This window comes from Scyliorhinus torazame, chromosome 19 (genome assembly GCF_047496885.1).
Source record: "Scyliorhinus torazame isolate Kashiwa2021f chromosome 19, sScyTor2.1, whole genome shotgun sequence".
Classification (NCBI taxonomy): Eukaryota; Metazoa; Chordata; class Chondrichthyes; order Carcharhiniformes; family Scyliorhinidae; genus Scyliorhinus; species Scyliorhinus torazame.
Window position 1 is genome coordinate 47931217 of NC_092725.1, and position 24567 is coordinate 47955783.

At 49.3% G+C, this 24567-nt stretch overlaps 1 protein-coding gene across 3 annotated transcripts in view; it reads right to left on the bottom strand.

Annotated features, from left to right (window-relative positions):
- dgki (diacylglycerol kinase, iota) overlaps window positions 1–24567 on the bottom strand; it is a 558727-nt gene that overhangs the window by 436636 nt on the left and 97524 nt on the right. For all 3 annotated transcript variants that reach the window (XM_072484255.1, XM_072484256.1, XM_072484254.1), the window contains exon 2: window positions 8191–8299. In XM_072484255.1, the coding sequence (XP_072340356.1) occupies window positions 8191–8299 (109 nt within the window). The remainder of the gene's footprint in view (window positions 1–8190; window positions 8300–24567) is intronic.

A 24567-nucleotide genomic window follows, 5' to 3' on the forward strand; every position in this document is an offset into this window, starting at 1 on the left:
CTGCACCTTTCCAAAATCTGTTTCCCAATCTGTTCCTCCACATCTCTGCTACTATTGGGGGGCCTATAGAAAGCTCCTAACAAGGTGACTGCTCCTTTCCTATTTCTGACTTCAACCCATATTACCTCAGTAGGCTGATACTCCTCCAACTGCCTTTCTGCAGCTGTTATACTATCTCTAATTAACAATGCCACCCCCCCCCCCCCCCACCTATTTTACCACCCTCCCTAATCTTATTGAAACATCGATAACCAGGGACCTCCAACAACCATTTCTGCCCCTCTTCTATCCAAGTTTCCGTGATGGCCACCGCATCGTAGTCCCAAGTACCGATCCATGCCTTAAGTTCACCCACCTTATTCCTGATGCTTCTTGCGTTGAAGTATACACACTTCAACCCATCTCCGTGCCTGGAAGTACTCTCCTTTGTCAGTGTTCCCTTCCCCACTGCCTCATTACATGCTTTGGCGTCCTGAATATCGGCTACCTTAGTTGCTGGACTACAAATCCGGTTCCTATTCCCCTGCCAAATTAGTTTAAACCCTCCCGAAGAGTACTAGAAAATCTCCCTCCCAGGATATTGGTGCCCCTCTGGTTCAGATGCAACCCGTCCTGCTTGTACAGGTCCCACCTTCCCCAGAATGCGCTCCAATTATCCAAATACCTGAAGCCCTCACTCCTACACCATTCCTGCAGCCACGTGTTCAGCTGCACTCTCTCCCTATTCCTAGCCTCGCTATCACGTGGCACCGGCAACAAACCAGAGATGACAACTCTGTCTGTCCTGGCTTTTAACTTCCAGCCTAACTCCCTAAACTCATTTATTACCTCCACACCCCTTTTCCTACCTACGTCGTTGGGACCAATGTGCACCACGACTTCTGGCTGCTCCCCCTCCCCCTTAAGGATCCTGAAGACACGATCCGGGACATCCCTGGCCCTGGCACCCGGGAGGCAACATACCTTCCAGGAGTCTCGCTCACGACCACAGAATCTCCTATCTATTCCCCTAACCATTGAATCTCCTACAACTATTGCTTTTCTATTCTCCCCCCTTCCCTTCTGAGCCCCAGAGCCAGACTCAGTGCCAGAGACCTGGCCGCTAGGGCCTTCCCCCGGTAGGTCATCCCCCCCAACAGCATCCAAAACGGTATATTTGTGAGCTGATTGAAAATTCACCTTCTTCTAAACCAGACAGCAACTTTTAAGTTAATTAACTAAATAAAAGAAAGACTAGACTTTAGATAAAAATGAAGCCTTATACTCCCTCAGTCACCAAACTCTCACTATAGCACTCAAATGCACCAAATTCAGCACTCAGTGCAAACCGATGGAATACAATGTGGAAAACTGTGAGATTATGCACTTTGGAAGGAGAAATGGAGGCATAGACTATTTTCGAAATGGGAAAATGCTTAGGAAATCAGAAGCACAAAGGGACTTGGGAGTCCTTGTTCAAGATTCTCTTACGGTTAACGTGTAGGTTCAGTCGGCAGTTAGGAAGGCAAATGCAATGTTAGCATTCATGCTGAGAGGGCTAGAGTAAAAGAACAGGGATGTACTTCTGAGGCTTATAAGGCTCTGGTCAGACCCCATTTGGAGTATTGTGAGCAGTTTTGGGTCATGTATCTAAGGAAGGATGTGCTGGCCTTGGAAAGGTTCCAGAGGCGGTTCACAAGAATGATCCCTGGAATTAAGAGCTTGTCATATGAGGAATGGTTGAGGACTTTGGGTCTGTACTCGTAGTTTAGAAGGATGAGGGGGGACCTTATTGAAACTTACTGGATACTGCGAGGCCTGGATAGAGTGGACGTGGAGAGGATGTTTCCACGAGTAGGAAAAACTGGAACCAGAGGGCTCAATCTCAGACTAAAGGGACGATCCTTTAAAACAAAGATGAGGAGGAATTTTTTCAGCCAGAGGGTGGTGAATCTGTGGAACTCTTTGCCGCAGAAGGCTGTGGAGGCCAAATCAATGAGTGTCTTGAAGACAGAGATAGATAGGCTCTTGATTAATAAGGGAATCAGGGGTTATGGGGAAAAGGCAGGAGAATTGGGATGAGAAAAATATCAGCCATGATTGAATGGCGGAGCAGAAGGCTACTTCTGCTCCTATGTCGTATGGTCTAAGTTGCACAGCTGGACACCCTGTCAGGGAAGGAAAGGCAGGGGGCTCACAGATTGCTGGTGACAGATTAAAAAATACCTTTGATGCACAAGTGGACCGCATTTAATAATCTTTCATCTTTATTGTCATAAGTAGGCTTACATTAACACTGCAATGAAGTTACTGTGAAAATCCCCGAGTCGCCACATTCCGGCGCCTGTTCGGGTACACGGAGGGAGAATTCAAAATGTCCAATTCACCTAACAAGCATGACTTTCGGGACTTGCGGGTAGAAACCGGAGCACCGGAGGAAACCCACACAGACATGGGGAGAACGTGCAGACTCCGCACAGACAGTGACCCAAGTGGAAATCGAACCCGGGACCCTGGCGCTGTGAAAGAACAATGCTAACCACTGTGCTACCATGCTGCCCCCAAGGAACATATCATATCTAAGCTCTGTAGTCCTGCCACATCCAGCTGTGAATGGTGATGGACAATTAAACAACTCACTGGAGGAGGAGGCTCCATAAATATACTCTCCACTTGCCTTGATGAGTGCAGCTGCAACAACACTCAAGAAGCTCAACACCATCCAGGACAAAGCAGCTCACTTCATTGCTCCCCCTTCCACAAACATTCAAACTCTCTACTACCGACGAATAGTGACAGCCATGTGTACCATCCACAAGGTGCACTGCAGTAACTCACCAAGGTTCCTCAGACAACACCTTCCAAACCCGAGAAGGACAAGAGCAGCAGATACCTGGGAGCCCAACCACCTAGCGGTTCCCCTCCAAGTCACACACCACCCTGACTTTTAAATACATCGCCGTTCCTTTATTGTCACCGGGGCAACATCCTGGAACTCCCTCCCTAACAGCACAGTGGGTGTACCTACACCTCTGGGACTGCAGCGGTTCAAGAAGGCAACTCACCACCACCTTCTGAAAGGCAACTAGGGATGGGCAATAAATACTGACCTAGCCAGCGACGTCCACCCCATAAATGAATAAAAAAAATACTCCACTTACATTTCTTCTTTCAATTAACTGATTTAGACAAAATTAATACTTTTGGCTGAAGTTCTTCTCTCTAAGATTTGTTAAAACTTACCAAACTACTAAACTGCTCTTGTGCACAGGAACAAGAAGTGACCATAAAGGCCAATTAAACTTTATCCATTTTGCTGGAATTTAATGGGAGGAATTTATGCTTCAATTTTGTCAAGTCTTTTGTAAAGTCCCAATCTAGAGTACTGCAGCCAGTTCCGGATGCTGCACCTCAGGAAACACATATTGGCCTCAGGATTATTCACTGAAATCAGGCCATGGCTAAAGCTTTCAAGAGTGAGATAGATAGAGGGCAAGATCTAAACAAATTTGTTCAAAATGTGTTGGTTACCCGGTTCCGCTGGGTGTTTCCCGACAGCCGACCCGGCGAGGCTGTCACCGGTATAGAACATTAATTAGAGCACTTAATGATGTTCCACGGGATTCACGCTGCAAATAACTGTCCCGCCAGCTGATTCGCCGGGACCGTGCCCAACAGCTCCCCGCTAGCGAGGGGGAGCAGCACTTAAACCGGTTCCGCTGAGCAATCCCCAGACAGCACCCAGCCAGGCCACCGCGCAAACCAGCTCCGCGGTTTGGGGAGGCTCATGGACGCGGCCGAGTCCAGGAGGGCTATCCTGTTACCCCGAATGGGTCAGAGGATCAGCCACAGGTCAACCAGTGCCACCTGGGTGGCAGTGGCAATAACCGTCAGTTCAGGGAGTGTCACCAGGAGGACCGCCATCCAGTGCGACCTCCACCGGGCTGGACGGGTAAGTTGGCATCAGCCCCCTGGCACCAGTCCTGTCTTCCATCACCGGACCTCCCTCCCCGCTCAGCAACTCTGTGCCTGGCACCCCCTCCCTCCCCCCACTGAGTGGACACCGGGGGCGGGATTCTCCGACCCCCTGCCGGGTCGGAGAATCGCCGGGGGCCGGTGTGAATCCCACCCCCGCCGGCCGCCAAATTCTCCGGCACCGGACATTCAGCGGGGGCGGGAAACAGGCTGCTCCGGTCGGCGGCCCCCCCCGGCGATTCTCCGGCCCGCGATGGGCCGAAGTCCCGCTGCTTCTATGCCAGTCCCGCCGCCGTAAATTGAACCAGGTCCCTTACCGCCGGGACCTGGCGGCGCGGGCGGGCTCCGGGGTCCTGGGGGGGGGGGGCGCAGGGCGGTCTGGCCCCGGGGGGTGCCCCCACGGTGGCCTGGCCCGCGATCGGGGTCCACTGATCCGCGGGCAGGCCTGTGCCGTGGGGGCACTCTTTTCCTATGCGCCGACCATCAGCCTCCGCCATGGCCGACGTGTAGGTGCATGCCCTGTGCATGCGCAGTGATGACGTCAGCAGTCGCTGACGCTCCCGCGCATGCGCGGACTCACGCCGGCCGGCGGAGTCCCTTCGGTCCCGGCTGGCTTGGTGCCAAAGGCCTTCCACGCCAGCCGGCGAGGCACCAACCACTCCGGGGCGCGCCTAGCCCCCAAAGGTGCAGAGGATTCCGCACCTTTGGGGCGGCCTGACGCCAGAGTGGTTCACGCCACTCCCCCGCCGGGACCCCCCTCCCCGCCGGGGAGGGGAGAATCCCGCCCCATATTACCACGAAGGGGGCTCCGTCACGGGCACAGTGCCCTGGGCTGACTGCCCGATTTCGAAGCTGGCTACTCACCTCCTCGGACCCTCACAGCAGCCTTTCCGCTGGCTTCATGTTTTTAAATAGGTGTATTGAGCGGCGCCTGCGTGACTGCTTGTTGGGGAGGTGGCGAGATCATGGGTGACCGTTCGATAGGGGGCCCTTCACATTAATGGGATGGAGATTGGATTTTATTGGTGGTTATTGGCTTCTTGCCACGGCGTGATCAGGATCTCCCCAACGGCAGCAGGCAGGTTAGATTGAAAACTAATCGGCCGGCTCGTTTTCACACATGGCGCAATGAGGCCAGTACATCGTCCCCAGAGTTTTGTTAACTGAAGGTATCAGGGTTATGGAGTGAATGGAGTTGAGATGCAGATCAGCTGTGATCTAATAAAATGGTGGAGCAGCTCGGAGCTGTTAAGTGGCCGAATCCTACAGGTGTCTGAAGAGGCAGGCTAATGGCACCAGTCCAAAATGTTGCTGTGGAGATGAGTGCAGTATTTGTGGAAGAGAGGGGATGGCAGGTAGATGTGATGCTTTCCACTTGGGCACTGAAGCTGAGACCAGGTGAAATAATTTACTAAACTCAGGAAGTCTGTTAAGGTGACAGGATGTCACCTGATTTTAAACTGTATCTTCACAGCAATACACTGTAAACATTTGCAAAATATAGAGAGAGAATACAATGTGAATTGTCAGATATTCATTCACGTTCCAAATGCATCTTTTATTAGGGTACACATCACTGTGGCGATCACAATACAATTGAGACAAGGCCCATATAGTAAGTAGCAAACTTTCTAACCACTCAATCCTCCATTCTCCACTCACAAGGTGACGCAGGCCTGATTTCTCTCAGTATAGCAGACATCAAACGAGTTTGCTAGGAAGCACACTATAAGCATCTTAAACCACATTAACAGCAATGGGAGGCCTATACAGACCTTTTGTAGAGCTGAGTGTCGATGAACTGTTCTGGATATCTTATCCATTCATTATTACCTTTGAGGAACTTAGGAACAGTTGTTTAGCCCCCTGAGCCTGTCTGTTATCCAGTTAGTTTGTTGCTGATCTGCATCACAATTCACTCCATCCACCTTGTTTCCGCATCATTTCATACCCTTGTCGACCAGAAATCTATCAATCTCAGTTTTGAGATTGCCTATTTGTCAGCATGCCCCATTGCCCGCCATTCTCCATTGCCCACCCTTCCCATTGCTCACCCTGCCCCAATGCCCACCATTCTCCATTGCTCACCCTGCCCCATTGCCCACCATGCCCATTGCTCACCCTGCCCCATTGCCCACAATGCCCATTGCTTGCCCTGCCCCATTGCCCACCATGCCCATTGTCCACCCTGCTCAGCCTGTCTTTGCCCACTCTGCCCCATTGTCTGCCCTGCCATTGCCTACCCTGCCCCATTTCACACTATGATCTTGCCCAAACTGTTCCATTGCCCACCCAGTTCCATTGTCCACCTTTCCCCATTGCCTACCCTGTCTATTGCCCACCCTGCCCCATTGCTCACTCTGATCTTGCCCAGCCTTTCCATTGGCCACCATGCCCATTGCCCACCCTGCTCCATTGCCCACTCTGATCTTGCCCACCCTGTACCAATACCTACCCTGCCCATTGTCCACCCTGTCCCATTTCCCAACCTGCCCCATTTCCCATTCTGTCCATCCCACCCAATTTTCCATTCTGTTGATTTTTCTTTTGCAGTGCCATCAAAACAAAGGAGCTTATAAGTAGTACCTGAACCAGTGAGAGAGTTCTGCCCACAAGGAGAAACCTAACAAGTTTCAGAATATCTGAAACACCACACCATATAGAATCATAGAAGTTGCAGTGCAGGAGACCATTCGGCCCATCGAGTCTGCACTGGCTCCTAAAAAGAGCAGTCCACTCAAGCCCACACCTCCACCCTATCCCTATAACCCAGTAACCCACCTAACCTTTTTTTGGACACTAAGGGCAATTTATCATGGCCAATCTGCCTAACCTGCACGTCTTTGAACTGTGGGAGGAAACCGGAGCACCCGGAGGAAACCCACGCAGACACGGGGAGAACGTGCAGACTCTGCACAGACAGTTACCCAGCGGGGAATCGAACCTGGGACCCTGGAGCTGCGAAGCAACTGTGCTAACCACTGTGCTACCATGCTGCCCATATTGCTGTCTATTTGATGGAGGGAGATTGTGATAATGGAATAGTAATCCAGAGGCCCTGCTTAATGTTCTGGGGGACATGGGTTCAAATCCCAGTATGGAAGCTGGTGGAATGTAAATTTATTTTAAAAAACACTGGAATTGACAGCTAGTATCAATAATGGTGACCATGGCCAGAATGTACGCTTCCCCCACCCCGGCAGGTTCTGAGGCCAGGTGGAGGAGTTTGAAATTGCACGGACTAGATTTCCTCTGGGTGCCTGCCCGCTCTGACCTGGGAATGATTTTATATTGGGGGAGGGCCTCGGGTAGGAAGCCCAACCTTGCCCCAATTCAGGTCCTTAAGTGGCAACTTAATGGCAACCTAAAGGCCGTTACCCACCCGGTCTCAATTTTTAGGCTGTCGGGCAGATCACAGCTCAGGAAATGATGAGAGTTAGACCTTGGGTGAGAAATGTGTGGGTGACTGCGTGTGCTCTCCCTTTAAGATCCACAGAAATGTGGTTGACTCTTAAATGTCCTCTGAAATGGGCTCACAAGACATAGAGCAGCACAGTGACCCCCAGATCATCCTGCACACTCCACGACCTCGCCTATACCCCATGACCCAATCATTCCCCTCGCAAACCCCCAGGCCTTCACTACTCTCCCCACTATGAAACTTACCAGTTCCCAGGACCTGGGCTCAGGAGGCTTCTTGCAGTGCCTCTTCTGGCCACTGTCGCCCTGTTCTTGGAGGAACTGGGCGACTTATGGCCAATCTGATTGGCCAGAAGCTCTTCAAGGCGGGACTTCCTCACGAGTGCGGGATGGAAGTCATGCTTTATGCAAATCAATGCTCATTGGAGCATAAAATAGTGGTGGGGCTGTAGGAATCGGCGGGGATGTGTTCTCTGTTGAACCTTCAGATGGCAGGGATTTAACGTAAAAATTTAGACCCATGAAACAATGTTTGTCATAAAAATCCATCTATTTCACTAATGTTCTTTAGGGAGGGAAATCTGCCACAGTTACTTGGTCTGGCCTACATGCGACTCCAGACCCACAGCAATGTGGTTGACTAAAGAGATGTTGCCTGCATCCCACAGACGAATGAAAACAAAGGTGGCATTTCCATAATCCAGGTGGCCCAGGAACTAATATGCTCCACCCAACATTTCATAATGTATCACATCCCATATCCTCCTGCATAAGCTGTTGCACACTTCATACCCAACAACTGATACAAGAACTCACAGTCCAGTCAGGGCTGGTCCTCATCTCCCTGGTAGGTCCATTCTTCAGGATAGGACTGGGTGCCTGTTCTGGAGCTAGGTGCTGCAGGCCTGACCTCAGGATTGCTTTCCTGCAAAACAAATAAATATTTTAGTCGTTTGGTAGACCAGACTTTAAGTATTGCTGAAAGAAAGAGACCTGTCAAAGTTTTTCATCTTGCACTCATCAGAAAACCTTGCAAAAGTTCCAGTATAAGGGAAAACAACAAATTTATACTGTATGAGGAGGCTCCTGATGCATTCTCCATGGCAACAACTGGACTAATCATAGTCCACTTGCCACCAATCAGCATTCTCTTCCCGTATAGTATAAATTGTTTCTTTCCTCTTATACCAGCAATATTTCAATATTTTAGCGATCAAGGGACAAACTCGGGGAGGTCGTGCGGTGGGGGGCGGGGGAGGGAGGGGTGGGGGAGCTGTTAGTGCCTCTCTTTCCCAGGGCATGACATTATACAAAGTGATACTTGCTATCCTTTGTCCTGAAGTCCTGAGGAATTAAATATTAATCTCTGGGGCACGGCAGTGAGTAACACAATTGAAAATATCATCAGGGTATAAAAAGGATAAACACTTTTGTTTCTAGTTAGTTATTAGCTGTAAAAATATTGAGGATAGGATAAGAGTTGTTTGACAGGGTGGAATGGTTAAAGGAGGAGGTCATGCAATTGAACCTCCAGGAATATGTCCAAACAGAGTTGACAAATCTATACAAGAACCCAAGGAACTTTCTTAGGATAGACTGCAATTTTGACTTCTGCAGATGCAGCTGCAAAGAGCTCGGGATATAAATAACAACAACTTGTATTCACATGGCATTTTTAACACTGTAAAATATCTGACCACGTTTCTTAGGAGCGTTTAACACCGAGGTACATGAAGAAAAATTGGGGAGAGGTCAAAGAGGTCTATTTTAAGGAAAAAAGAGAGATAGTGCAGTGAGTAGTGTCATGAGTGGTCAAAATCAAGGATGCTCAAGACAACAGAGTTGGATGAATTTTTTTGTTGTTCATTCATGGGCTGTGGGTTTCACTGGTAAACACAGCATCTATTACCCATCCCTAATTGCCCTTGAACTAGGCGACAAAGAAATTATAGAATCTCTACAGTGCAGAAGGAAGCCATTTGGTCCATGAGAGCACCCAGGCCCCCACTCTATCCCCTGCAACTCCCTAACCCCACCTAACTCGTATATCCCTAGACGTTAAGGGATAATTATGGCATGGCCAATCCACCTAACCTGAACATCTTTGGATTGTAGGTGGAAACCGGAGCACCCGGAGGAAACCCACGTAGACATGGGGAGAACATGCAAACTCTGCACAGTCACCCGAGGCCGGAACTGAACCCGGGTCCCTGGCATTGTAAGGCCGCAGTGCTAACCACTGTGCCACCGTGATGCTCTATGTCTTGTGAGCCCATTTCAAAGAACATTTAAGAGCCAAGCACATTTCTGTGGATCTGGAGTCACACGTAAGCCAAACCAGGTAAGGACGGCTGATTTCCTTCCCTAAAGGGGATTAATAATAATAATCGCTTATTGTCACAAGTAGGCTTCAATGAAGTCACTGTGAAAAGCCCCTAGTCGCCACATTCCGGCGCCTGTTTGGGGAGGCTGGTACGGGAATTGAACCCGTGCTGCTGGCCTTGTTCTGCATTACGAGCCAGCTGTTTAGTCCACTGTGCTAAACCAGCAAAGCAGATGGACAACAATCAACAAAGGTTTCATGGTCATCATTAGACTTTTAATTCCAGATTTTTGTCACTGAATTCAAATTCCACTATTTGCCATGGTGGATGTGAACCTTAGGTCTGCAGATTGCGAATTCAGTGACAATACCACTGCAACACTGCCTCCCTTAATGGGTTGGAGAACTGGTGTAGATTACAGACAAAGGGAGGCTGTAAAGAGATCTGATAAGGAGGATGAGAATTTCAAAGTGTTGCTTGACTGCGAGCCAATCAGTAAGAGCAGTGGTGATAGGTGAATGGCAATTGGTGAAATGAGGACATAGACACCGGAGATATCCATAGAATCATAGAATCCCTACGGTGCAGAAGGAGGCCATTCGCCCCAGCGAGTCTGCACCGGCCCTCTGAAAGACCACCCTACCTAGTCCCACTCTCCTGAACTATCCCCGTTACCTCACCTAACCTGCACATCTTTGGAGACTAAGGGGCATTTTATCATGGCCAATCCAGCTGACCTAACCTTTGACAGATAGAGCAGACAAACACGTGGCTAAACAGCTGGTGTAGGAGGGAGGGTTTCGGTTATCTGGACCACTGGGAGCTCTTCCGGGGCAGGTGTGACCTGTATAAGATGGACGGGTTGCATCTAAACCGGAGAGGCATAAATATCCTGGCCGCGAGATTTGCTAGTGTCACACGGGAGGGTTTAAACTAGTATGGCAGGGGGGTGGGCACGGGAGCAATAGGTCAGAAGGTGAGAGCGTTGAGGGAGAACTAGGGAATATGGACAGTGTGGCTCTGAGGCAGAGCAGACGGGGAGAAGTTGCTGAACACAGCGGGTCTGGTGGCCTGAAGTGCATATGTTTTAATGCAAGGAGCATTACGGGTAAGGCAGATGAACTTAGAGCTTGGATTACTACTTGGAACTATGATGTTGTTGCCATTACAGAGACCTGGTTGAGGGAAGGGCAGGATTGGCAGCTAAACGTTCCAGGTTTTAGATGTTTCAGGCGGGATAGAGGGGGATGTAAAAGGGGAGGCGGAGTTGCGCTACTTGTTCAGGAGAGTATCACAGCTATACAGCGAGAGGACACCTCAGAGGGCAGTGAGGCTATATGGGTAGAGATCAGGAATAAGAAGGGTGCAGTCACAATGTTGGGGGTATACTACAGGCCTCCCAACAGCCAGCGGGAGATAGAGGAGCAGATAGGTAGACAGATTTTGGAAAAGAGTAAAAACAACAGGGTTGTGGTGATGGGAGACTTCAACTTCCCCAATATTGACTGGGACTCACTTAGTGCCAGGGGCTTAGACGGGGCAGAGTTTGTAAGGAGCATCCAGGAGGGCTTCTTAAAACAATATGTAAACAGTCCAACTAGGGAAGAGGCGGTACTGGACCTGGTATTGGGGAATGAGCCCGGCCAGGTGGTAGATGTTTCAGTAGGGGAGCATTTCGGTAACAGTGACCACAATTCAGTAAGTTTTAAAGTACTAGTGGACAAGGATAAGAGTGGTCCGAGGATGAATGTGCTAAATTGGGGGAAGGCTAATTATAACAATATTAGGCGGGAACTGAAGAGCATAGATTGGGGGCGGATGTTTGAGGGCAAATCAACATCTGACATGTGGGAGGCTTTCAAGTGTCAGTTGATAGGAATACAGGACAGGCATGTTCCTGTGAGGAAGAAAGACAAATACGGCAATTTTCGGGAACCTTGGATGACGAATGATATTGTAGGCCTCGTCAAAAAGAAAAAGGAGGCATTTGTCAGGGCTAAAAGGCTGGGAACAGACGAAGCCTGTGTGGCATATAAGGAAAGTAGGAAGGAACTTAAGCAGGGAGTCAGGAGGGCTAGAAGGGGTCATGAAAAGTCATTGGCAAATAGGGTTAAGGAAAATCCCAAGGCTTTTTACACTTACATAAAAAGCAAGAGGGTAGCCAGGGAAAGGGTTGGCCCACTGAAGGATAGGCAAGGGAATCTATGTGTGGAGCCAGAGGAAATGGGCGAGGTACTAAATGAATACTTTGCATCAGTATTCACCAAAGAGAAGGAATTGGTAGATGTTGAGTCTGGAGAAGGGGGTGTAGATAGCCTGGGTCACATTGTGATCCAAAAAGACGAGGTGTTGGGTGTCTTAAAAAATATTAAGGTAGATAAGTCCCCAGGGCCGGATGGGATCTACCCCAGAATACTGAAGGAGGCTGGAGAGGAAATTGCTGAGGCCTTGACAGAAATCTTTGGATCCTCGCTGTCTTCAGGGGATGTCCCGGAGGACTGGAGAATAGCCAATGTTGTTCCTCTGTTTAAGAAGGGTGGCAGGGATAATCCCGGGAACTACAGGCCGGTGAGCCTTACTTCAGTGGTAGGGAAATTACTGGAGAGAATTCTTCGAGACAGGATCTACTCCCATTTGGAAGCAAATGGACGTATTAGTGAGAGGCAGCACGGTTTTGTGAAGGGGAGGTCGTGTCTCACTAACTTGATAGAGTTTTTCGAGGAGGTCACTAAGATGATTGATGCAGGTAGGGCAGTAGATGTTGTCTATATGGACTTCAGTAAGGCCTTTGACAAGGTCCCTCATGGTAGACTAGTACAAAAGGTGGAGTCACACGGGATCAGGGGTGAACTGGCAAGGTGGATACAGAACTGGCTAGGCCATAGAAGGCAGAGGGTAGCAATGGAGGGATGCTTTTCTAATTGGAGGGCTGTGACCAGTGGTGTTCCACAGGGATCAGTGCTGGGACCTTTGCTCTTTGTAGTATATATAAATGATTTGGAGGAAAATGTAACTGGTCTGATTAGTAAGTTTGCAGACGACACAAAGGTTGGTGGAATTGCGGATAGCGATGAGGACTGTCTGAGGATACAGCAGGATTTAGATTGTCTGGAGACTTGGGCGGAGAGATGGCAGATGGAGTTTAACCTGGACAAATGTGAGGTAATGCATTTTGGAAGGGCTAATGCAGGTAGGGAATATACGGTGAATGGTAGAACCCTCAAGAGTATTGAAAGTCAAAGAGATCTAGGAGTACAGGTCCACAGATCACTGAAAGGGGCTACACAGGTGGAGAAGGTAGTCAAGAAGGCATACGGCATGCTTGCCTTCATTGGCCGGGGCATTGAGTATAAGAATTGGCAAGTCATGTTGCAGCTGTATAGAACCTTAGTTAGGCCACACTTGGAGTATAGTGTTCAATTCTGGTCGCCACACTACCAGAAGGATGTGGAGGCTTTAGAGAGGGTGCAGAAGAGATTTACCAGAATGTTGCCTGGTATGGAGGGCATAAGCTATGAGGAGCGATTGAATAAACTCGGTTTGTTCTCACTGGAACGAAGGAGGTTGAGGGGCGACCTGATAGAGGTATACAAAATTATGAGGGGCATAGACAGAGTGGATAGTCAGAGGCTTTTCCCCAGGGTAGAGGGGTCAATTACTAGGGGGCATAGGTTTAAGGTGAGAGGGGCAAAGTTTAGAGTAGATGTACGAGGCAAGTTTTTTACGCAGAGGGTAGTGGGTGCCTGGAACTCACTACCGGAGGAGGTAGTGGAGGCAGGGACGATAGGGACATTTAAGGGGCATCTTGACAAATATATGAATAGGATGGGAATAGAAGGATACGGACCCAGGAAGTGTAGAAGATTGTAGTTTAGTCGGGCAGTATGGTCGGCGCGGGCTTGGAGGGCCGAAGGGCCTGTTCCTGTGCTGTACATTTCTTTGTTCTTTGTTTGTTTGTTGACACGGTTTGACCACACCATCGTCCTCCTCCACCTCTTCACTGATACCCAGCATAGCGGTACTGCTCTCGCATGGTTCCATTCTCATCTAGTTCAGAGCGAGGGACGGAATCAGTGGCTAAGGAACAGAGTTAAAGCCATGGACTGAAGGCAATGGCTTCTGGCTTCTCAATATTTAGTTTATGTAAATTTCTGCTCATCCAGTACTGGATGTCGGATGAACTGTTTGAGGGCGGCATGGTGGCACAGTGGTTAGCACTGCTGCCTTGCAGCACAGGGGCCTGGGCTCAATTCTGGCCTTGGGTGACTGTGTGGAGTTTGCACTTTCTCCTTGTGCCTCAGGAAGGCAGACATCATTATTAGATACCCTTCCCACCCAGGTATTGCCTTCTTCCAGATCCCAGCTTTAAATTGAGGGGAGATAGATATAGGACAGGTGTCAGAGGTAAGTTCTTTACTCAGAGAGTAGTAAGGGCGTGGAATGCCCTGCCTGCAACAGTAGTGGACTCGCCAACATTAAGGGCATTTAAATGGTCATTGGATAAACATTTGGATGAAAGGGAATAGTGTAGATGGGCTTTAGAGTGGTTTCACAGGTCGGCGCAACATCGAGGGCCGAAGGGCCTGTACTGCGCTGTAATGGTCTATGTTCTATGTTCCATCAGGCAGAAGGTACAGAAGTCTGAATACCCATATATCCAGACATAGGAACAGCTTCATCCACACAGCTACTAAACTCCTCAATGACTCCCCCTCGGACTAATCTGTTCCCTGTAAGAACACTTTCACGACGGCCTATGTTGCTCTTGCTCATGTATTTGCTTTGTTTGACCCCTTGTTCCACGTAACCAATCACTGTTTGTCGAAGTACCATTTGTCAATGTACTCTGTTGATTATTATTTTTTTTGTCTATTATGTACTTGGCCGCAGAAAAATACTTTTCACTGTACTTCGGTACATGTGACAATAAATCAAATCAAATCAAATCTGCATGGGTTTCCTCCAGGTGCTCCGGTTTCCTCCCACAGTCCAAAGATGTGCAAGTTAGGTGGATCAAGGGGCTGATTTTGCACAGTGGGCTAAAGAGCTGGTTTGTAATGCAGAACAAGGCCAGTAGCGCGGGTTCAATTCCCGTACCAGCCTCCCCGAACAGGCGCCGTAATGTGGTGACTAGGGGCTTTTCACAGTAACTTCATTGAAGCCTACTTGTGATAATAAGCGATTATTAATAATATTATTATTATTGGCCATGCTAAATTGCTCCTTAGTGTGTAGGATGTGTAGGTTAGGTTAAGGGACTATAAGGGATAGGGCAGGGAAGTAGGCTAGGATGCTCTTTCAGAGATTTGGTGCAGGCTTGATGTGCCGAATGGCTTCCTTCTGCACTGGAGGCATTCTAAAAAAAAAACTCAGAGACAGTGGAGGAGTCAGGAGAGATAGTGATGAGGTAGAGCCGGTTGTCATCAGTGTACATGTGGAAAACAACATTGTGTTTTTGGATGGTGAATCTGAGGGGCAGCGTGTAGCTGAGAAATATGAGAGGCCCAAAGATAGATCCAGAGGTAATGGTACAGGAACAGAAAGAGAAACCCGTGTAAGTGAATCCCTGACTACGATTGGATAGATAAGATTGGAACCAGGTGAGAGCAGTACCGCGATGCTGGGTAACAGTGGAGAGGTAGTGGAGGACGATGGTGTGGTCAAACCGTGTCAAAGGCTGCAGACAGTTTGAGAAAGATGAGGAGGAATAGTCTAGCTTCGTCCCAGTCACAGAGGATGAGGATGATAAGTTTATAAGTTCATAAGATATAGGAACAAATTAGGCCATTTGGTCCATCAAGTCTGCTCCACCATTCATTCAATCAATGCTGATCTCATCCTCGCCTTAACTCCACCGTCCTGCCCGTTCTCCATAACCCTTCAACCCATTACCAATTAGAAATCTGTCTAACACCTCCTTAAATTGACTCACTACCCCAGCAACCACCGCACTCTGGAGTAGTGAATTCCACAGATTCACAAGCCTTTGGGAGAAGTAGTTTCTCCTCAACTCTGTTTTAAATTTGCTACCTCTAATCCTGAGACTATGACCTCTTGTTCGCGAATGCCCCACAGGAGGAAGCATCGCTCCAGGTCAATTTTATCCATAGCTTTTATCAACTTGTACAACTCAATGTGATCTCCCCTCATTCTTCTAAACTCTAGAGAGTTTCGGCTTAAACTGTTCAATCTCTCTTCACACAACAAACCTCGTGGGCTGGATTCTCCGTCGGCGGGATCCTCCGTTTCGCCGGCAGTGCACTCACACCTGCGGATTTCCCAACGGCGTAGGAGTGCCCACAATGGGAAACCCCGCTGGCCGGCTGCCAGGACGGAGAGTCCCGCTGCCGGCGGGGGTGCGCTGAACCAGAAAATGGGTGCAGCGGGACGGAGAATCATGTCCCTCATCTCTGGAATCAACCTCCTCTGAACTGCCTCTAATGCCACTACATCTTAGGGCAGCACGGTAGCACAAGTGGATAGCACTGTGGCTTCACAGCGCCAGGGTCCCAGGTTTGATTCCCCGCTGGGTTACTGTCTGTGTGGAGTCTGCACGTTCTCCCCACGTCTGCGGGGGTTTCCTCCGGGTGCTCCGGTTTCCTCCCACAGTCCAAAGACATGGAGGTTAGGTGGATTGGCCATGATAAATTGCCCTTAGTGGTTAGGAGGGGTTATTGGGTTATGGGGATAGAGTGGAAGTGAGGGCTTAAGTGGGTCGGTGCAGACTCGATGGGCCGAATGGCCTCCTTCTGCACTGTATGTTCTATGTCAGCCATGATGTGGAGATGCCGGAGTTGGACTGGGGTGAGCACAGTAAGAAGTCTTACAACACCAGGTTAAAGTTCAACACATTGAAAGATGCCCTCGTACGACCGGGATATGGCGCTCGACTCATCGATCGACAGTTCCAACGCGCCACAGCAAAAAACCGCACCGACCTCCTCAGAAGACAAACATGGGACATAACCGACAGAATACCCTTTGTCGTCCAGTACTTTCCCAGAGCGTAGAAACTACGACATCTTCTTCACAGCCTTCAACACGTCATCAATGAAGAAGAACATCTTGCCAAGGTCATCCCCACACACCCACTACTTGCCTTCAAACAACCGCGCAACCTCAAACAAAACATTGTTTGCAGCAAACTACCCAGCCTTCAGAACAGTGACCATGACACCACACAACCCTGTCATGGCAATCTCTGCAAGACGTGCCAGATCATCGACATGGATACCACCATTACACGTGAGAACACCACCCACCAGGTACGCGGTACATACTCGTGCGACTCGGCCAACGTTGACTACCTCATACGCTGCAGGAAAGGATTCCCGAAGCATGGTACATTGGCGAGACCATGCAGACGCTGCGACAACGAATGAACGGGCATCGCGCAATAATCACCAGGCAGGAATGTTCCCTTCCAGTCGGGGAACACTTCAGCAGTCAAGGGCATTCAGCCTCTGATCTCCGGGTAATCGTTCTCCAAGGCGGCCTTCAGGACGCGCGACAACGCAGAATCGCCGAGCAGAAGCTTATAGCCAAGTTCCGCACATATGAGTGCGGCCTCAACCGGGACCTGGGATTCATGTCACATTACATTCATCCCCCACCATCTGGCCTGCGAAATCCTACCAACTGTCCTGACTTGACACAATTCACACCTCTTTAACCTGGGGTTACCCCATCTTTAGATCTGTAAAGATTTAATCATAAAGATTAGCACTGCTAATGCTCGCATTCCAAGCATTGTCTGGCATCTTTGAATTTGTCTATATATATGTTTCTGGAACATACCTCTTCATTCACCTGAGGAAGGAGCAGCGCTCCGAAAGCTAGTGACATCAAAACAAACCTGTTGGACTTTAACCTGGTGTTGTAAAACTTGTTACTGTGTTCTATGTCTGTTCTATGTCTATCTTTCCTCAAAAATGGGGACCAAAACTGTGTACAATACTCCAGGTGTGGTCTCACCAATGCTTTGTATCGTTGCGACAACATTTCCTTACCTTTATACTCTATTCCTTTAGCTATAAATGCCAACTTCACTGTAAATGATAAGAGCTGTTCTGAGACTGTGGCAGGCAGGGGTGGAATCCTGATTGGAGGGAATCGAGTGGGCATGGATTTCAGAGGTGACAACATTGAAGTGAAGGGGAGGCTGGTGATGGGGTGCACAGAGGTGTAACCTGGTTCTTTTTTAAGAAGAGGAATGATATGATTTGAAAGAGAGAACATACCTAAGGTGAGAGAGCCATTAAAAATATTAGCTAGCAAGGGAACTGGGGAGGAAAGTGGAGTTGTCAGTAATTTAGTAAAAATAAACTCACACTGTGATAGATCAGTTACACATGCAATGTAAAAATCCATGGGTTCAATATCAAACACGAATTTTTCAAAGAATCCACTTCAAAATGCCTGAGATGTACTTGAACAACAAAAGGCTTGCAACACTCATTCCATTGCAAAGGATCTCAGTGAGCCGTCAGGGTCAGAATGATTGTCGAGCTGAAGAATGGGATATTGTGAAAGATACGGAACACCTGAGATGCTTTGGAAGCTTATCACTTTCTTTCTTCAGGCAGGTTTTGAAAATAATCAGCACTACCTTCTGAAGCTTCAATGATTTACACAGCAGCGAGTCAATCGTCTGCAGCCATGTTCCAGTCCAGTTTTACTGATTCACATCTCAGCTGAATATGAGCAAGTCCAGCCGCATGTTTGATTGAATCTTTCTGCTCCGTGACATCCTGTAGCGTGATGGTCAGTCTGATAAGACTTTATTGAAATGAAGCCTGCGCTCAAACCAAACTTCACTATAAAAGGAGGGTGGGACCTGCCCTAGGAGTGGGCATGGACTCCACTGCTCTCTTACTGAAGCAGCAATAAATCAGTGTTATGTTGGGCACCTGGCCTTGTGACTGTCTGGGGGGGTCACACCCTATAATAGCTGGCGGGGAAGGGGGGGCGGGATTTGGCAGGGATGGTAGCGAATACAACTTATATAACAGATAGACCCCTGTTTAAGAGTTAAAGAGTCTGAATAACATATGGATGGCTTGCCAAACCACCCGGATCTCCTGCTCGTGTGACCTTCCTGAGACCCAGACTTGTCACTTAGGTGTTCTCGGCTCATAGACCTGTTGGCATCCTATGTATCATCGGAGTGTTGCTCGTTTACATGGCGACCTTCCAAAATTTCAACTTCCAATTTTGCCTTTAGATGAGTTCCAATATAATTGAAGTGTTGGGAATTTTGCAGTCATACAATTCCCCCCCGTAGGCTTGTTTCTCCTCAGCGTAGCTCCTTTAGTTTTTATGACCTCATAGGATCTAAGGCTCACTGTACAGTTTGGATACTTCCACAGGTTACCAGGTTCTCTGCGTAAGATGTATGACCTAAACCCTCTGCCCGACACACAGACTAGGAGGTTCAGCAGCTCCATGTCGGTTGTGCCATCTTTATTCCCTCTTGTTTTTCAGGAAGTCTCTCCAGTATCTCCGAGAACTGGGTCAGACGATGGATTAGCAAGGTTGTCCTAACCTGCCTTCAGAACATGGGGCGGGATTCTCCACTCCCACGCCAAAGTGGCCGCGCCGTCGTGAACGCCGTCGAGGTTCACGACGGCGCGGAAAGGCCCCGGTCCCGACCGATTCAGGCCCTGACAATGGGCCAGTATCGGGGCCGCGTCATCTACCCGCGCCAGGCCTTGTCGCCCGCGTAAAAGCGGCACCGCATAGATGACGCGGCCAGCGCTGCATAATGGACATCATCCGCGCATGCGCGGGTTGGCCGGCGCCAACCCGCGCATGCGTGGTTGCCGTCCTCTCTAAGTCCGCCCCGCATGAAGATGGCGGACGGATCTTGCGGGGCCGCGGAAGAAAGGAGGTCCTCCTTCAGAGAGGACGGCCCGACGATCGGTGGGCACCGATTGCTGGCCACCCCACATTTGAGCTTTAACTCCAGCCCACTGAATCCTGCACCATATGTATGGTCACAATGTTGAGTTCCATACACACTGGTAACACTGGTACTGCTGATCCACTTGTGACCACCAGGGAAAATACTTGCGGTTTCCATGCTGACTTGACGTAGCTGCATTTCAATGTTAATGTACTTGTACAATGAATAGGTGGCCCATTATACACATTTAGTTTGTCTGTCGTAGGTTGAATCATTGGCTTCCAACGATTCAGGTAGATATCCTTCAGGATCCAGACTGGTAAGTTGTTTGCGTACACTCCCCTGTTGACTTTGGTGTGACCATTTGCTCAAAGCTTTAACAAAGAGCCACCCAGACTCGAAACGTCAGTTCCCTTCTCTCTCCACAGATGCTATCAGACCTGCTGAGATGGTCCAGTATTTTCGTTTCTGGTTCAGATTCCAGCATCCGCAATAATTTACTTTGAACTTATTGGACCTCAACCACACATTGTGCCACTTTCACAGTATGGGAAAGTCAGTTCACTTTTCAGTTGAAGATTTTTATGCTCTGAATGGTCAACCTTGTGCATCTGGCGCAAACTTGGGCGGGATTCTCTGTTCCTGAGGCTAAGGGTTGAAGCCGTCGTAAAAGCCTTCGCGTTTTACGATGGCGTCAACAGGCCCACAGGATCAGCGATCCTGTGCCTCACAGGGGGCCAGCAAGGCACTGGAGCGACTCACACAGCCGATACCGGCGTCAAACGGTCGGTGCATGCGCGCTGCGGCCGGCGCGAATTCGCGCATGCGCGCTAGTTGCCTTCTCTGCACCAGCCCCGACGCAAGATAGCAGTGAGCTACAGGGGCCTGGCGCGGAGTTTGATAGGCCCCCACCAGGAGAAGCCGGCCAACCGATAGGTAGGCCCCGATCGCGGGCCAGGCCAAGGGGAGGTATCCCGCCTCCCCCCCACCAGCCGTCCCCCGCAGGATGAACGGCGAGGTCCCGCCGGGTAGGACCACACGTGAACGGTGCCGGCGGGACTCGGCCTATCTCGGCGGACACTCGGCCCAACGCGAGCGGAGAATCACTGAGGCGTAACACGTCGGAACGGTGTCGCGTAAATCGTGCCCCCCCTCGGCGATTCTCTGACCCAGCCAGGGGTTTGCACTTGTGCGGGTTTCTGGCGCACTCCCTGTTGTTGCTGCTAGTTTGCTGCCCATACCTTTTCCTTGGTTGTATTGTATTGTGGCCTCTGGGTGCACCTCGTGTTGCACCAGATTTCCTACATAGGTGGACCCAATGTCCTATCACACTGCATACCTTGCGGAGGTCTTGGAAAGCGGGACAGCTTCACATCGGGTGCAGTACACCCCACTTCTTTTTTAAAGAAATATTTTTATTCTCTTCCTTTTTCACATTTTCTCCCAAATTTAAATCCACCAACAATAAACAATAATCAGTAACAAATATGTCAATCCCCATAACAATAACAACGATGACATCCTCCCACCAAACCCCAAACATTAGCCCGCATGTTCACATAAACAAATGACAAAAAGGAATCAGGGATCACCCATAGTCACCCTTAATACACACAGCCCCCCTACCCCAACCCTCCCACCCATCCCCCCCAACTAATGTTCGATGTTATCCAGTTCTTGAAAGTACATAATAAATAGTGCCCATGACTTGTCGAACCCCTCCGAGCTTCCCCTCAGTTCGAACTTAACCTTCTCCAGAGTCAAGAATTCCAACAGGTCCCCCCGCCACGCCAGGGCACTGGGTGGAGAGGCTGCTCTCCATCCCAACAGGATCCACCTTCGGGCGATTAACGAGGCGAAGGCTATGATATCTGCCTCCGCCCCCGTTTCCAACCCTGGCTGGTCCGACACCCCAAATATGGCCTCCCGGGGACCCGGGTCCTGTTTCACATGCACCAGCTTGGAATTTACCCTAAAAACCTCCCTCCAGTACTCCCCTAGCTTTGGACAGGACCAAAACATATGAACGTGATTAGCGCCACTCCCCCCACCCCGCAACGCTCACACACATCTTCTACTCCTTCAAAGAATCAGCTCATCCTCGCCCTCGTGAGGTGCGCTCTGTATACCACCTTCAGCTGTATCAGCCCCAACCTCGCGTCCGAGGTGTACAGTACACCCCACTTCTCACAAAGCTCACTTGCTTTCTGCATCCTGGCTGCTGCGTCAGGACTGGTAGCTGCACATAATGTTTGCAGGTGGTGTTGTCCAGCAATCAATGATAACCGCCATGGTGACTATGGACGGGATTCTCCTGTTCCCCCAGCCGCTGCCGGCGGGAACAGAGATTCCCAACAGCTGGAAAATTCCAGCCCATATTTTCTGCCACCTTTTGGCAGTGTGTAAATATTGCGACCTTTCTTTTTCTCCAAAAAGTCATTTTTGAAGACTTTGGTTGGTGTCGAAGATATAACCACCTCCATTATCCATTCATTCAGCTCAGCTTCTGAGTAATTGCAGTACTTGTCCTCATCACAGGGTGGCACAATGGTTAGCACTGCTGGCTCGCTACACCAGGGACTCCGGTTCGATTCCAGCCTCGGGTGACTGTCTGTGTGGAGTTTGCACGTTCTCCCCATGTGTGCGTGGGTTTCCTCCGGGTGCTCCAGTTTCCTCCCACAGTCCAAAGATGTGCAGGTTCGGTGGATTGGCCATGTCAAATTGCCCCTTAGTGTCCAAAGGTTGGGTGGGGTTACGGGGATAGGGCGAGGGAGTGGGCCTGGTGGAAGTGCTCTTTCAGAGGTTCAGTGCAGAAAAGATGGGCTGATTGGCCTCTTTCTGCACTTCTATGATCACAGCACCTACTGAGGAGCTAATCAATCGATCCTCGTGGCTGCTGTCTGTAAGCCATCAGTTCCATTCGGTACATCCTGAAGTACAGTTTTATGTGAAGCGAACCTTCCAGAAAGTTCCATAGCTTAAGAACTTCCTTCTGATCCTCCTCAGACAAGCCCCAAACATTGACTCTATGCAACTCCTCGTTTCCAATGGCTATCTTCATTTTTACCGCGCATTGTTCTGGTTTGGTGACAGATAAGTTTAAAAAGCAGAGTTTCATTCATTCATTCATTGTCTCAAAACCCTAATTTCAGACAGGACATCTGTGGCCTTCCAATTCATGCTGTGGATCTTGGTGGTCATGTTCCTGAGGTGGAGGGAATTTGTAACTTGTTTACCACATGGAGACATTCATCAGTGCCTTTTCTTCTTATTTTCTCTTGCTTGACGGCGACAGTTTAAGCTTTTTCCATGTCACGAGCTTTTGTCTTTTACACGGCAATGCCACTCAAGGACATCGCAATGGCCCTGCAGCTTTTCCTGCCCGATTTGGAGCCTACTGCAATGCACAAGTCTGAACCAATTTGTTTCCCACAGGGAGTTTGTCTCTGCTTCTATACTCAGATCCTCCTACACGTCCTCCGAACAATCCCAGCAGTGAGATCCCTTGAGACCCACACCGACTAATGCTCTAATTTGCAAAGCACCATCTGTGAAAGGGTTCTGGCTCCTGGGGCTTTGATCTGCGTATCGCCTCTGTCTTGTCTTTTGGTAATTCAGTGGGCTTCAAATTTACATTTCTGCCATCGTGCTGCGTTTCTATGTTTGCTTTACACTAATTCACCAATCACAATTCAACACACACACTACACACACCACTAGCTGCTGGTCACATGCTGCTCTGTCCCCTGGCTACTTGCTCATTTGAATATTCCCTTAAAGTGATATCACAACAGTGGTCAACATAAAATCCCTTCAGTGTAGAAGGAGGTCATTCAGTGTAGAAGGAGCTGTCTCGGGTGTTTTCGGGATCCTTAAGGGGGAGGGGGAGCAGCCCCAAGTCGTGGTCCACATAGGTACCAACGACATAGGTAGGAAAAGGGATAGGGATGGTAAGGCAGGAATTCAGGGAGCGAGGGTGGAAACCTAGATCTAGGACAAACAGAGTTATTATCTCTGGGTTGTTACCCGTGCCACGTGCTGGCGAGACGAGGAATAGTGAGAGAGAGGAGTTGAACACGTGGCTTCAGGGATGGTGCAGGAGGGAGGGTTTCAGATTTCTGGATAATTGGGGCTCATTCTGGGGTCGGTGGGACCCCTACAAATGGGATAGTCTACACCTGGACCAGAGGGGTACCAATATCCTGGGGAGAAATTTGCCAATGCTCTTCGGGGGGGGGGGGGGTTTAAACTAGTTCAGCAGGGGCTTGGGAACCTGAATTGTAGCTCCAGTATACAGGAGGTTGAGAGTATTGAGGTCATGAGTAAGGTTTCAAAGTTGCAGGAGTGCACCGGCAGGCAGGAAGGTGGTTTAAAGTGTGTCTTCTTCAATGCCAGGAGCATCCGGAATAAGGTGGGTAAACTTGCGGTATGGGTTGGTACATGAGACTTCAATGTTGTGGCCATTTCGGAGACATGGATAGAGCAGGAACAGGAATGGTTGGTGCAGGTGCCAGGGTTTAGATATTTCAGTAAGCTCAGGGAAGGTGGTAAAAGAGGGGGAGGGATAGCATTGTTAGTCAAGGACAGTATTACGGTGGCAGAAAGGACGTTTGATGAGGACTCGTCTACTGAGGTAGTATGGGTTGAGGTTAGAAACAGGAAAGGAGAGGTCACCCTGTTAGGGGTTTTCTATAGGCCTCTGAAAAGTTCCAGAGTTGTAGAGGAAAGGATTGCAAAGATGCTTCTGGATAGGAGCGAACGCAACAGGGTAGTTGTTATGGGGGACTTTAACTTTCCAAATATTGACTGGAAACGTTATAGTTTGAGTACTTTAGATGGGTCCGTTTTTGTCCAATGTGTGCAGGAGGGTTTCCTGACACAGTATGTAGATAGGCCAACGAGAGGCGAGGCCATTTTGGATTTGGTATTGGATAATGAACTAGGACAGGTGTTAGATTTGGATGT